At 41.9% G+C, this 16,111-nt stretch overlaps 1 protein-coding gene and 1 long non-coding RNA gene across 9 annotated transcripts in view; both read right to left on the bottom strand.

The window, feature by feature from the left end:
- Window positions 1-16,111, bottom strand: part of LOC132152011 (uncharacterized) — a 461,940-nt gene that overhangs the window by 45,424 nt on the left and 400,405 nt on the right. The gene's annotated exons all lie outside the window — the stretch shown is intronic.
- Window positions 1-16,111, bottom strand: part of LOC132152001 (tensin-1-like) — a 131,781-nt gene that overhangs the window by 29,328 nt on the left and 86,342 nt on the right. For all 8 annotated transcript variants that reach the window (XM_059560610.1, XM_059560613.1, XM_059560611.1 and 5 more), the window contains exons 4-8: window positions 3,889-3,954; window positions 3,359-3,405; window positions 2,781-2,952; window positions 1,581-1,631; window positions 1,378-1,500 (exon numbers count right to left, since the gene is read on the bottom strand). In XM_059560610.1, coding sequence (XP_059416593.1) covers window positions 1,378-1,500; window positions 1,581-1,631; window positions 2,781-2,952; window positions 3,359-3,405; window positions 3,889-3,954 — 459 coding nt within the window. The remainder of the gene's footprint in view (window positions 1-1,377; window positions 1,501-1,580; window positions 1,632-2,780; window positions 2,953-3,358; window positions 3,406-3,888; window positions 3,955-16,111) is intronic.

Below are 16,111 nucleotides of genomic sequence, written 5' to 3'. Positions count from 1 at the left end.
AATCTGAGTAACTGCATCTGGTACATTAACAAATACAATTGAGTAGAAATAATTGAACATTTAAACATTTAAAGCAATATTTATGAGTAATATTAACTGTTTTTATTAATGAGTAATATTAACTTTTTATTTTCTCTAAACCTTTGTAAAATAGTACTCCACACAACCACCAGTATACATGACATTGGCCTTTATAGTCAATGAGTACAGCAATACAGCACATTTTACACTGTATACAATATTGCCTACATTTAAACTCATTTAACAAACATTTTATAAGTAAAAATTAAATATTTAAAAATTCAGGTAGCCTAATTCAAGTGTAATCAAATCAACCCAATATCCACCGGATCAGCGCCGGTCCTCGTGCCGGAGACGGACTCGCCTCTGCGGGTGAACTTTGAACTTCATACCGCCGTCCTGCGTTTCACTCACAGCCGATAGATACTGCGAGTGACTGACATAACCTGCCAATAAACAAACAGTGACAGTTCTGAGGACATTTTATCATCCAAATGATAATAATTATATTTATTATCATTAGGAATGAAGTCATGTTTTTATGCAAAGCGTTTCAATCATGCAAAAAGACAGGCGCGACTCTCGTTTAGGTGTCGAATTACGCCTCTGTATGTTGTTTTGCATTAAATATGATTTAAAGCACAGTAAAGATTTTATAGATAAAATAAAACATACACAAACCTGAATTTCACAGAGGAAATGCACCAAATCTGCGACGCTGAGAAGAGAGCTGTTGTATGGAGACTGGAGAGTTCAAACTGCCCGCGCTCACTGACTCAACCTACCGTTGAGTTGTCGTCACGTCAGAGGGTGGGGGAGGGGTGCATTAATTTAATTGAGTAAACTTACTCAAATTTTAAGAGTGTGTTAAATATATTAATAATATTGATTTGAATTAAGTAATATTTTTGTTTCTTGAAACAGATCAGTTTAATTCAACATTCTCAAATATTTTGATAGAAATTTCACAAATATATTAAGTATATTATAAAGAAATAATTGGTTAGTCAAATACTAAATAATTTTATTGAAAACAACTTAAATATATCTGTAAATTTTAGATAAAATGAACTATTGGATTTTTACTCAATTATTTTGGTATGTTTAACTCAAACAATCAAGTACACGATATTCAGAGATTTTATTAAGTTAATAAAGTTAAAAATTTCTGTAATATTTACTAAGCCACAGAATTATTTTTTACAGTGTACATGATATTTTCCAATATACTGCAATATATTTTTGTTTCATAAGGGGCAAATGATTTTTATAACAGTGACAGCATTTCAGACCGGTCATGCAAGACAAAGGAGTTGGAGATTGGGTGCCCAAGGCAAGACATGATATGATGTTTACCTTGTTGTGAAGAACCACCACATTGTGAGGGTCTGCATTAAGCCAGGTGTCTATGGCCTTACAGATACTGCAAATTTTGTCTAGAGCAGGAGCATGATGATCGGGCCAACCAAAGTCCAGCACCTGTCATAAATGCACACAAGCATGAATCAACTTTAAGACCACAAGCTGACAGGAACAAACAAACAAACAAACAAACTCACCCTTGGGTTCTGCTTAGTGATGTCATGCCTCCATTCACTGAGATTAAGCAGCTGAAATTGGAAACAAAATGTTTAAAGATCACTTGCTCGTAGTCATTGATAGTACATCCTCCCTTAAACTTATCCTGATTCCAAACTGTGACGAGTGGGGCGGGGCCGAGAGCCATGGGAATGGAGCGAGGCTGGTGCAGTGATTGAGAAATGAGCGACACCTGCTCGACCCACCGGTCTCGAGTCCCACGGAGGAGATGGAAGGATATAAAGCAGGAGCGACGACAGTGAAGGACGAGAGAGGACCAGGCCTGGAATTTAGTTGTGTTTTGATTTTGTTTGTGCGCGGCAGTCGTCCGTGAGAGGCTGCCGCGCTGTTTTGTGTTTATTTTATTATTAAAGCTTTCATTTTGATTGTCCGCCGGTTCCCGCCTCCTTCTTCCCGATGATTGTGAAGTTTGTATCGTTACACAAAGCTGTATACATTCTCTTCTTCAGCAAAAGGGTCATAGCATTAACATAACCTGATAAAAGTAAATATGCAAGAACACCCCACTCTATCAAGGGCTTGAAATTACTGAATGGATGAAGCAAGGAAATATAGCCTAAAATGGATGTGCACAGTTTAATGTTATTAAAATAAAATGTTGTTTTTAACCCTAACAGTGCATTATAGGTATTTCCTAGCCATTGCATCGTAAATTGCTTACTGTGGTGTGCATTATATGATTGAAAAAGTGCACAAGATAATCTCCACTCTGGTTTTGGATACGACTAAACAAGAGCTGACACTTAAATGGTGCACTATAAGGGATATGAGGATGATTTTGGACAAACCTCAGGTTTCTTTTTGTTGACTCTTTGAATTATATTTGCCTTGTATTTAAGTCTTAATGTTGTCTTTTGTCTGGCTCTATTTATTCCTTCTTGCTTCTAATGTGTCTCTTGCTTGGGATTTTTTCAAGTCTAAGCATACAACTAATTAACTAAGTCTAAGTTACCCAAGCACAATAATTTACACATAGAGATTCCTTAGCATCCTCACAGAAAGAGACTGTCACTTCACATCACATTATGACTAATTAATATTCATACAGAGAAAACCCTAGACGGGGTTCAGACGGGGTTCACCATAAATAATCCACTAGAACATTTTTTGAAGGATTCTTTTGGAGCTGTCAGTTGCTGTGGAATTTTGAGGATACTTACTAGATAGTGCTGCTGGTGTTTAGAACGGAGCATGCTAGTCACCTCCCTCAGGTGTACACTGTATCTATGCTCCTCTGTTGCACCAGGGAAGGACAGAGCAATGATGCGTTCTGTGATGTAGACCAGGTCCACCTCATTACTTTCCTCCATTTTCTGCATCAGACTTAGGGTCCTTAGATGGAAGACAAATAACAAATGCTAGACACTTAATAAAAGATAAAGATAACTTATTTCAACATTATGTTCTTCTGAAACTTTTTTTTTTTGATTGTAACTAAGTATTCAGATAATAGTGGAATTGATACAGTATCAGACATAGCTTATTATTGCATAAGCACACACACCAAACACATATGGAATCATCTCAAGTTTAGTCACAAAGAAACAAAACGTTTACTGATTAATCTTATGAAATATTTGCTATAATGTGATCCAAGCCAAAAGACAAATATCCAAATCATACGAGCACTCTACTAGCCAGCATTCAATAACATCCAATGCACTGATAAAATTATTTATAGAAATTATTTGTCTAAAGATCTCCAGGATGTGATGTCAGTGTATAATAGCATGCATACCTGGATGGTCTTCGTTTCAAATCCATATTGGGAGACTTTGTAGAACCCTAGTTATAGAGGATGACAGAAACACACATACACACACCCACACACAATTTATTTTAACATCTGTAATTTTCCCTTCATAAATATTTTAAAAAAATCGAATAAATATAACAGATATAACCAATTCTTTTTTCAGATGTGGTCTGTAATGATTCTTTGCCACAATGTTTACATTACCAAAGGACATTTGGAGAACACATGCAAAACTTCATCAATTTTCCTTGCTATAACTCTAAAAACCAAAACTAAAGGGGCACAATAACATTATTTAAAGAAAACCTCAAACCTTTTGCAAACTTTTACCACCAAATACTGTATATAACTGAATAATAGCCACTGTATGTGATAGTCAAAGTTATGCTTTTGCTAAAAACTTTGGCACTGTGTGCTGAAATCCAAAAAATTTTCCCACTAAATCAACAACAACAACACTTTTTTTTTTAGACTTTGGCCAAATTGTCTGATTCTTACCTGATTGATCTTACCTGATTGTAGTTAGTTGTAGTTGCTGTAGTAGTTGTGGTTGCTGTAGATTCACAGGCTGTGGCTACCTGCAGATATAAAGAGAAGATAGGGGGAGAAAAAAATAGACTGAATGCTGCAGTTATATTTTTTACAGCTTTCCTTGCTGTACCTTGTCTGATAGAATTGTGAAAAACAAATTTGTACTTAGAAATTTCAGTTACACAGATATACAAGAGCTAATTCAACATTAAACATCAAATGTGTCCAATTTCAGTACTGTATGGCCACAAATATTCCACAGTACTACAAAATGTATTTAAACCCTGTAGATTTACCTGAGCTTCTTGCCCCCATCATGAGAACGTTCTTGTGAACAGCGAACTCAACAAACAAAATTTTGTTAGTGTACTTATAGGACAAGGAGGCTCTGAAAAAAGCTCCAGTCTCATTTCATTGATTGAAATCTAGAGGCCCAAAATGTTTAATCAAAACTGTTAAAAGCCAAAATACTGTTTGCAGAACTGGTTTTCACAGTTATTTTTGTGTATTGTTTTTCTTGGTCACTTAACCACTCTAGATATAAACTACCCATATAAAGGGATTCATGAATGACTTTGAACAAGCTATGGCAGTAGAGGCTTGAAGTAAAAGGGAGTCTTGTGAATAATCCTATAAAGAATAGATCTACAGAAGTTATAGAAGTTATGTAATAATTCACATTTAAGTGTCTTGATATTTAATGAATAAGACATTGCATTTACTTCTGCATCTTTCTGAGAATACATGATTCCTCACCACTATTATTCAAATAACAAATAATTGTAATCAATACATTTCCAGTTTCTCATGTGTTATACTGTATAGTACAGACATCTATGAACAGCACCAGGGTCAGATTACAGGCTGAAGTGGTGGTTCATCTCCAGTTTTATTAATCTCATAAAAGAGATTATTGTTTTTTTCAACTTTGAATTATTTATAATTTTGCCCCATTTTATATGTCTACTTTATAGAATCCAGGTAAATCGGAAGGGTTCACATTATTTTTTAAATGTATTAATTAATGTTACATATAGGAGTCACCAGTGTTGACAATTTAGATGTATAACAGTTATATATTTTTCTAATTAGCATGTTACTTGTGGTGATTACTGGTAATTGATTCCACACAGAACTTGCTTGAGGATTCATATTTGTCCAGTAAGTCCAACTAATGAAATGTACCTTTACAGCCAACATTCAGATGCTTTTTACTCACAATACAGGCAGTCTTGAAGCCAAGACAAACCAACACAGTAGGGGTGACCCCAAATAGTTGACGATTCGATGCTTCGATTAGAGGCGCCTGATTCGACTGATATCACAGTCAAATGATGTGTGGGCTGTTATGATTATGCCATTCTGTCTATATGTGAGTGCTCAAATGTCTGATTTCACATAGAACTTTCGGTTTTCTCCCAATAAGTTAATATGCAGCCTATTATGAGAAAGCCAGGAATCTGAAAAGAAAGAAACTTCAAATAAATATTTTAAGGTGCGTGAATATATCCAACCACCCCTATAGATTTTTGTTTCACTTTCCACAATCCGTGAGTGACAGAGGAGCGTCTTGGCGGCAGGGATTTAAAACTTTACCAAGACTCAATCTGACATAGGCAGAGACTGGATTTTTTTCGATCAGGTAGGGTGATTTCTACGGAGCCCCACACATGACATGCAAGAAAAAATAAATAAATTATGTGCACGATTTACTAATTCGTTCCCTCAATGTACTAAAACGTGTGCACGATTACTATTGCGTTCGTGCACAATTTACTAATTCGTTCCCTCGATTTGCTAGATCGTGCACACGATGATATAAGATGATTTGGTTGAGTCAAGCACTTTATTGTAGTATTACAGTGATATCTCTTTACCGCGCAGCACGAGCAGGGCAAACAAAGCAGAATATTAATAACTATGACTGGGAATGTCACACACATACCATTATAATGAGAACACCATTATAATAAAACACTGTGAATTTAGAGTTTAGCTGCAGCGTTTCTGCACATTGTTTCGTGAAAAACGCGTCCACAAAAGGAGTTCATTCAGAGCCGCGCAGACACGTTCATTTGCATTCAGGCTCTTTTTGCAGGTAGCCTATAAGTCCTAATATTAACGTTATGTTGTATAAATTACGAAGCGTATTCTACATGAAATTGTGAGTTTAATCCCATTGATTAAAAACTTGATATCAAATGCTCACTCTACTGGTCATCTTCAGCGCGTACAGCACAAAACAGAAATGCAGAACATTAATAACTACCATCACATAGGCTAAATTTAGAATCAGAGCACTATTGTAAAAATTGTAAATTGTTAGGGTTTCGCTGACGTTTAGTGTTAACTCTATTTTAATAAAAACATTATTTACCCCGTTTGTATCTGCGAGGCTTTTTTTAATACATTTTCCTTGTTTGTGTTAACATCACTAATTATTAGGGCTGTGAATCTTTGGCAAGGCAGCGATTCGATTCGATTACGATTCATAGGTTTTCGATTCGATTCAAGAACGATTTTTGCAAATTTAGAACGATTCAATTCGATTCGATTCACAATTATAACGATTCGATTCTGCATTCTTTAAGTGCATTCACGGGATTATTTAAATGCTTCTACTAAATTCTTTAAATGCTTAGTAAGGGGGCAAATTACAGTAGCATTTATGGTTAGAGAAGCATAGGTTAGAAAAAAAAACAAAAAAAACTTTTGTCCATTGTTAAATGCTAGTTTAATGATGCGACATGGCATACGTAAAAATGTATGTAAGCCAAGTTTTTTAAAAAAGAGCTTAAAGAGTATTATGTATAAGCTAACATTTTGTCACACCAGGGGCATAGCCATAATTTCAGAAGTGACAGAAATGTCAAATACAATCATTTTATGTATGTAGCCTATATAATAATAATAATAATAATAATTATTATTATAATTTTTTTTACAAGGAATTATCTTCTTTTTTAATTACTTTTAATTAGCTGTAATAAATCAAATACACTGCTGGACAATAATCAATCATTTGTAATCGATATTTTTTTCCTAATGGCAATTTTATGATTGTTTTATATACTAGGCTACATTTAATTAGCAATTATTAAAATTTTCTGCACAGAATAAGGTAGAAAATATACTTTATAGTTTCTGTACTGTAATAAATGTCAATTAGCACTGCATCATTCATAAATTGTTTGTGGTTTTTTTTTAGTTTCATCAGTTCATTCTGCTTTTATTCAGTTTAGCTGCAGATATAGCCTGGCACGTCTATGAGAGCGAGATCGCTTCTCTTTCAGTGTGAAAACGTCTTCATCTTAACTTTTCCTCTCCATCAGCGAATGATTCTGAGAGAAAACGTGCCAGATGTCTGTTTGCTAATGAAACAAACGCTACTTTCATGCATCTGATTATCAGATAAATCTTGCGCTCTTATTTCAAGGTCGTTGTTAATGCTGTGGTTAATTTTAACAGCTTCCTTCGTATATTCGGTTCATCCGCATTGTTTAAAAACATTTATCATTCAATGGATCTGTGCGTATGATTTAGACACTTATATTTCTGCTCCGTCCATGCAATAAATACAGCTGTCGACGGCTCTAGTAACTCCGTCGGTAAGATGCAGAGAGCCATTGACAAACTACAGAAAAGTAAAACTACTTCACGTTAGCATTACTGGCCACGAGTCCTACAGATCAAGATCACACGTCAGCTGCGTCAGAGACGAACAGAGCGTGAGAGCAATCCTGTGACAGTCTCAGTCGGTAAACAGTGGAGCGCGTGAAGGACAGATAAGAGGCACGATTCACGAACACTCTTCAAGGTCTCCATTAATTCGTGTGTGTAGTAATTTAATGTGTATACATTTTGAAAGCATTGAATCGCTATAGAAATCGCGATTCATTCGATTCTTAGCATTTTGAATCGATTACTGTCCAAGATCGGTGATTCACGATTCAAAAATCATGTTTCAAGATCGATGCATATGAATCGACAGGGTTTGTAATCGATGCATCGAGAAAACGAGTGAATCGTTACACCCCTACTAATTATGGCTGTCGAATGTCTGACTTGACTCAATGTATTTTGCCCCTCCCCCAAACATATATTTTGACTATGAGTCGAATATCAGCAAGATTCGAAAATTCCGATTCGACTATGAAAATCCTTAATTGGGGACACCCCTACAACACAGAAACATTTTTTTTTCATTGACACATTGTTTGTTGTGTGTGGGAAACTGAGACAATGTCTGTAGTGTGAAGGAAACATTTTCTGTCACAGTGTCTGGGTTGTGTCCCTGGGTGTCCACTAGATGTCCTCCTTCTCACGGTGTCTATCACCTTATCACTTTCTGTCTCCTTATTTGGTCACCTTCCTCCTTGTTTAGGTAATTGATTGTGTTCCCCACCTGTCTCCTGTTTCCCCATCATCCTTGTGTGTATTTATACCTGGTCTGTCTGAGTCTCAGTGACGGAGTCCTTGTTTAATGTTGTACGTTAATTCTTGCCCGTCATCTTGCCTTGCCTTGCCGTCGTGTTTGTTTATGTTTGGATTGCTCTTCCGGTTTTCGACTCACGCCTGGACTGTTTATGCTCTGTGGATTAACCCCTAATAAAAGACATACTCGCTATTGGTTCTCTCTCCTGTGTGTTCAGTAACACCAGACGTGACAGAAGGACTCCGTCCCTTTGAGATCCAGCGGTATGTCGAGTTACGCTTCTTCCCCAGCCACCGAGCGGGAGAGAGGCACTCAGTTTGAGGGAACCCGCCTGGTCGTGTTTCGCGGGACCAGGGGAGGGCACCGAGGGGGAGGTGGGCGAGAGGAAGCCCAGCATCGCTCGCCACCATGGCTCCCCTTTGACTCTGGGCTCACGTGGGAGGGACCAGAGCCGCCGTCTCACCAGGGCAGAAGGAGAAAGCCAGCGACACTGCCCATGATGAACGCGGGTCCAGCACCACAGCACAAGATGGCCACCAGCCCAGCGCCACGGTGCAAGATGGCTGCCAGCTCAGCGCCAACGCCCAAGAGGGCCGCTGACTCCTTCTTGGATTATTTCGCTACGCTGTCCAAGATCCTAGAGATTCCCAAGACGGTTAATGTCATGGCTGCTGAGCCAGCGCCACAGCACAAAATGGCCGCCAGCCCAGAGCCACAGCACGAGATGGCCGCCAGCCCAGAGCCACAGCACAAGATGGCCACCAGCCCAGCGCCACAGCACAAGATGGCCGCCAGCCCAGCGCCACAGCACGAGATGGCCGCCAGCCCAGCGCCACAGCACAGGATGGCCGACTCAACGCCTGAGTCTCCAGACAAGGTGTCACCGACTCGCCAACATAGAGGACGGAGGAGGAGGAGACAGGCGTCTACCGTTCCTCAAAGCCCAGAGGACGTTCCCGAGGCGGTGCCCGATGCTGTTCCAGAGGCTGAGGCGGTGCCCGATGCTGTTCCGGAGGCCGATGCCGAGGCGGTGCTCGATGCCGTTCCGGAGGCCGAGGCGGTGCCCGATGCTGTTCCCGAGACCGAGGCGGTGCCCGATGCTGTTCCGGAGGCTGAGGCGGTGCCCGATGCTGTTCCGGAGGCCGATGCCGAGGCGGTGCTCGATGCCGTTCCGGAGGCCGAGGCGGTGCCCGATGCTGTTCCCGAGACCGAGGCGGTGCCCGATGCTGTTCCGGAGGCCGATGCCGAGGCGGTGCCCGAGGCTGTTCCCGAGGCCGAGGCGGTGCCCGAGGCTGTTCCCGAGGCCGATGCGGTGCCCGAGGCCGAGGCGGTGCCCGATGCCGAGGCGGTGCCCGATGCTGTTCCGGAGGGCGAGGCGGTGCCCGATGCTGTTCCGGAGGCCGAGGCGGTGTCCGAGGCTGTTCCCGAGGCCGAGGCGGTGCCTGATGCTGTTCCCGAGGCCGAGGCGGTGCCCGAGGCTGTTCCCGAGGCCGAGGCGGTGCCCGAGGCTGTTCCCGAGGCCGAGGCGGTGCCCGATGCCGAGGCGGGGCCCGATGCTGTTCCGGAGGCCGAGGCGGTGCCCGAGGCTGTTCCCGAGGCCGAGGCGGTGCCCGATGCCGAGGCGGTGCCCGATGCTGTTCCGGAGGCCGAGGCGGTGCCCGATGCTGTTCCGGAGGCTGAGGCGGTGCCCGATGCTGTTCCGGAGGCCGATGCCGAGGCGGTGCCCGATGCTGTTCCGGAGGCCGATGCCGAGGCGGTGCCCGAGGCGGTGTCCGATGCGGAGACGGTGCCCGATGCTGTTCCGGAGGCCGAGGCGGTGCCTGATGCTGGTCCCGAGGCCGAGGCGGTGCCCGAGGCTGTTCCCGAGGCCGATGCGGTGCCCGAGGCCGAGGCGGTGCCCGATGCCGAGGCGGTGCCCGATGCTGTTCCGGAGGGCGAGGCGGTGCCCGATGCTGTTCCGGAGGCCGAGGCGGTGTCCGATGCGGAGGCGGTGCCCGACGCTGTTCCGGAGGCCGAGGCGGTGCCCGAGGCTGTTCCCGAGGCCGAGGCGGTGCCCGAGGCTGTTCCCGAGGCCGAGGCGGTGCCCGAGGCTGTTCCCGAGGCCGAGGCGGTGCCCGATGCCGAGGCGGGGCCCGATGCTGTTCCGGAGGCCGAGGCGGTGCCCGATGCCGTTCCCGAGGCCGAGGCGGTGCCCGATGCCGTTCCCGATTCGGTGCCCGTGCCTGAGGCCGTTCCCGATTCGGTGCCCAAGACCGGTCTAGAGTCAGGACCAGCCACTGATGACCTTCCAGAGTCAGGGCGGGTCACCGTGGGACGTTCGGAGTCAAGTCAAGTCACTGGGTGGGCTGCTGCTCGGGCCGGTTGGACTCCGGCATCGGCCACAGGGGGGTGGTGGTCATCCGCTCCGCCCTGGGGGTCTCTGGCGTCGACCACGAGGACGTGGTGGTCCTCCGCTCCACCCTGGGGGCTTCCGCTCTGACCACGAGGACGTGGTGGTCTTCGGCTCCACCCTGGGGGGCTTTTGCTTTGACCACACGGACATGGTGGTCTCCTGCCCCGCCCTGGGGGGGCTTCATGTTGTTTTTTGTCGGTTGTTTTTGTATTTACTCCTGTCCCTGTTCCTCTCTGTAGTCTGGCCCTCCATCCCTCCCCCTGAACCTCCTCCAGTCCTCCTCCCTCCTGGCCTTCCTGTTTTGTGTTTACTGTCTGGTGCCTGTTTCCAATGTCTTTCTTTTCTGGCCCTCCGTCCCTCCCCCTGAGCCTCCACCTGTCCGCCTCCCTCCTGGTCTGTCTTGTGTCTGTCGTGGAGCGTCTGGGAGCCGCTCCGTAGAGGGGGGGTTCTGTCACAGTGTCTGGGTTGTGTCCCTGGGTGTCCACTAGATGTCCTCCTTCTCACGGTGTCTATCACCTTATCACTTTCTGTCTCCTTATTTGGTCACCTTCCTCCTTGTTTAGGTAATTGATTGTGTTCCCCACCTGTCTCCTGTTTCCCCATCATCCTTGTGTGTATTTATACCTGGTCTGTCTGAGTCTCAGTGACGGAGTCCTTGTTTAATGTTGTACGTTAATTCTTGCCCGTCATCTTGCCTTGCCTTGCCGTCGTGTTTGTTTATGTTTGGATTGCTCTTCCGGTTTTCGACTCACGCCTGGACTGTTTATGCTCTGTGGATTAACCCCTAATAAAAGGCATACCCGCTATTGGTTCTCTCTCCTGTGTGTTCTGTACACCAGACGTGACATTTTCTTAATCTTTAATTACTTAACCCAATGAGAAGTGCTGATTAGAATATTAAATAATATTGTTTTTATTAAATAAATTAATATTAAACACTACAAAGACAACAACATTATTTTTTCTTCTGTGAATGAGAATAACAATCTGTGAACACATGCTATTTCATCCAACAATTAAAATTCTGTCATCACTTACTCTCCCTCAAGTTTTTCTAAAGAAAATTATATTTTAGAGAATGCTGGTAACCAAAACAGTTGACAATGAATTCCAAAGTATGGCGAAAAAAAAAAAAACACTATGGAAGTCAATGGCTACAGTCAATTGTTTGGTTTACAAAATTCTTCCAAATATTGTATCTTCTTTTTGTTTAACCTCGCTTGTTAAACTATGACACAGACAACTGTTTGTAATGATGGGTTTTATTTTATCAACAATAATAAAAACAAAATCTGAATCAAACCTTGTGCACCAATAATTCACTAATAATGTATTTTAAAGTACAAAATTATTAAATAATACAATTGTTTTAAATAATATAATCATAGTCAATAATGAAGAAATGTGTAAGAAGAAATCAAGAAATGTGTAAGCTGAAGCTGCTTATCTAGCAGGCTAATTAGCTCAACTAAAACAAAACACTTACATTAAAATAGTGCCAATTTCTAACATGTCATTAAGTTTGAGAAATATTTTATTCAGATTGTTTGACTTTAATAATGATCATCAGGCAAGGGAACGTGTTTTAATATGAAGAAGTGCTAAACTGCTCATTGCCTCATTTAATCATCAGTATGAACTATAAGTGCATAAATCAGACTCACTAAGACTGCCAACAGTTTCTTTTCCACACACCATTTCATCCATGTATGTGGTTACAGAAAAATCATATAGACCACTGAAATTGCTCCGAAACTTCTTAGTCCTGTCCAGTGCTTGAAGTGGGGTGAAAAAGTGCCAAGGTCATGGGTTCGATTGCCAGGGGAAGCACAAACCGATAAAAAACTGATGTGTTCCTTGAATGCAATGTAAGTTGCTGTGGATAACAGTGTCTGTCAAATGCATAAATGTATATTGACTATGTCCTGTCATTAAAGTACAAATATAGCTTAAAAGAAATATTTAATGACAAACACATTGAAGATTAGCAAACAGGCTGTCAGTTAATTAAGAAATAATCTGTTAACTCACAAATGTAAAAAAAGTAAAAAATGCCAAAAGTTTTCTGTTTGGTTTAATGTTCAGGGGTTGGTTAGGGTTAAAGGATAGAAAAATTTATTAGCTCAGTATAAAAACCATTACACCTATACCGTGTTATGTCCAGAACGAGATGTTAGACATTAGGATCCATCTGCGGGCTTTTAATAGACAAAAATGTGGTCATAAACAGGCATGGGTCAAAATGGCGCAAACGGGTATAATCCAAGAGCAGGCTAAAAAAAAATACAGAGTAATCCAATAAGCAATCCAAGATCAAAATACGTAGGCAAAACAAAGCAAGGCAAGATAGTGATGGCTGACTTGAAACTGATGTTTCGACACAGTGACCACTAGGTGTAACCGTAGAGAAAGGTGTCGAATTGTTACAAAGCCTCTGCAAATTTGCTTCGACTGTTTCAATGTTTCATGAAGCCTTGCTCTGCCCATCCCTTAGTAACAGGCTAAGCAATAATCAGCAATGTGAGTGGATGTGAGCAACCTTTATAATGTCCCCGATAGGCAGGGGCGCTGCACAAGATGCCCCCCCCCCACTCCTGAAAGGTGCTCTTCAGTTGCATGAAATGTAACTTTTATCAGCTTTCTGAAGTTACTGCATATGTCAAGTCACATGTCAATGGAGGTTGGCAGTTTATTCAAAATAAATTAGATGTTCTGTTGCACATATTTCTTTAATCACAGGAGGGAGTTAGAACCCATGGTGAATGACCAGAAAAATGAGTTACGGGCCTCTGTCCGATTCTGGACTGGGGCAGAGAGGCTGGGTGTTCAAGGTATGGGCATTAAGGTCATTTTTAATCGTTGTCTGGATGAAGCCCTATTGCAGTGGGAGATGGAACTGATGAAGTGTCTGGATTTCTGGAACTTTTCCAGATATTTGCAGCTCCTGAAGGAGGGTAAAGTTAATCACCATCACCAGAGTCCATCTGCAAGGACCATCCCTCCCATACTTCACTCATCTAATCAAGCGCAGCACCATCATCTATTCATCTATATAAATGTGAAACTAGCCACAGCTAGACAGAATTTCTTCTCAAACCTTATAAACAGTAACTTTAATAACACTCATACTCTTTTTGCCACTGTTGAGAGACTGACAAACCCCCCAAGTCAGATTCCCAGTGAAATGCTCTTAGACAGCAAATGCAATGAGTTTGCATCCTTCTTTTCTGAGAAGATCATCAATATCAGGAAGGCGATTAGCACATCCTCAAGTAATGCAGAGGTCAGACAGATTAGGCCACAATATCAAAAAGATACCATGTCTATTTTTGAAGCAATTGATAGCAAAATTCTGGAAGACATAGTGCAGCACCTAAAATCGTCAACCTGCTCTCTTGACACACCTCCCACATCTTTTTTCAAGAGTGTGCTTAACTGCTTAGAAGCAGATCTTTTAGAAGGGGTGAACACCTCACTTCTTTCTGGGACATTTCCAAACTTCTTAAAAACTGCAGTTGTTAAGCCCCTCCTGAAAAAGAGCAATCTTGATAACACCATTTTGAGCAATTTTAGACCAATATCTAATCTTCCTTTTATAGGCAAAATTATAGAAAAGGTGTTTTTTAATAAGCTGAACAAAGACTTAAACTCAAATGGATACCTGGACAATTTTCAATCTGGTTTTCGACCTCATCACACCACAGAGACAGCACTCATTAAGATAATAAATGATATTCGCTTAAATTGTGACTCTGGCAAAATATCGGTGCTGGAATTGCTAGATCTCAGTGCTGCGTTTGAAACTGTCGATCATAACATACTACTAGAGAGACTGGAAAACTGGGTCGGTTTTTCTGGGATGGTACTTAAATGGTTCAGGTCATACTTAGAAGGGAGAGGCTATTATGTGAGTATAGGAGAGCATAAGTCTAAGTGGACGTCCATGACATGCGGAGTCCCACAAGGGTCAATTCTTGCACTGCTCTTGTTTAGCCTGTATATACTCCCACTAAGTCAAATAATGAGAAAGAACCAAATTGCCTATCACAGCTATGCTGATGATACCCAGATTTACCTAGCCTTATCTCCAAATGACTACAGCCCAATTGACTCCCTCTGCCAATGCATTGATGAAATTAATAGTTGGATGTGTCAGAACTTTCTTCAGTTAAACAAGGAAAAACTGAAGTCATTGCATTTGGAAACAAAGATGAAGTGTTCAAGGTGAATGCATACCTTGATTCTAGGGGTCAAACAACTAAAAATCAAGTCAGGAATCTTGGTGTGATTCTGGAGACAGTCCTTAGTTTCAGTAGTCATGTCAAAGCAGTAACTAAATCAGCATACTATCATTTAAAAAACATTGCAAGAATTAGATGTTTTGTTTCCAGCCAAGACTTGGAGAAACTTGTTCATGCCTTTATCACCAGCAGGGTGGACTATTGTAATGGCCTCCTCACCGGCCTTCCCAAAAAGACCATTAGACAGCTGCAGCTCATCCAGAACGCTGCTGCCAGGATTCTGACTAGAACCAGAAAATCTGAGCATATCACACCAGTCCTCAGGTTCTTACACTGGCTTCCGGTTACATTTAGGATTGATTTTAAAGTACTTTCACTCGTATATAAGTCACTAAATGACCTAGGACCGAAATATATTTCAGATATGCTCACTGAATATAAGCCTAACAGACCACTCAGATCATTAGGATCGAGTCAGTTAGAAATACCAAGGGTTCACACAAAACAAGGGGAGTCCTCCTTTAGTTACTATGCCGCCCGCAGTTGGAATCAGCTTCCAGAAGAGATCTGATGTGCTAAAACACTAGTCACATTTAAATCTAGACTTAAAACTCATCTGTTTAGCTGTGCATTTATTGAATGAGCACTGTGCAATGTCCGAACTGATTGCACTATATTTTCAGTTTTTTTATTTTATTTTATGTAAAATAATTTTCTAACTGTTTTAAATTCATTTTAAATAAGTACATTTTTTAATAATTTTAAAAGTTTTAAAATTGCTTGTTTTATTCTTGTTATTATTTTTCTTCATTATTATTTTACTTTCTTTTATGTAAAGCACTTTGAATTACCATTGTGTACGAAATGTGCTATATAAATAAACTTGCCTTGCCTTGCCTTGCCTTGCCTTGCCTTGCCTTGCCTTGGGGAAGTCGTGGCCTAATGGTTAGAGAGTCGGACTCCCAATCGAAAGGTTGTGAGTTCGAGTCCCGGGCCGGCAGGAATTGTGGGTGGGGGGGAGTGCATGTACAGTTCTCTCTCCACCTTCAATACCACGACTTAGGTGCCCTTGAGCAAGGCATCGAACCCCCAACTGCTCCCCGGGCGCCGCAGCATAAATGGCTGCCCACTGCTCC

Source organism: Carassius carassius, chromosome 10 (assembly GCF_963082965.1).
Source record: "Carassius carassius chromosome 10, fCarCar2.1, whole genome shotgun sequence".
Lineage (NCBI taxonomy): Eukaryota > Metazoa > Chordata > Actinopteri > Cypriniformes > Cyprinidae > Carassius > Carassius carassius.
This window is presented reverse-complemented; position numbering and strand designations above follow the sequence as displayed.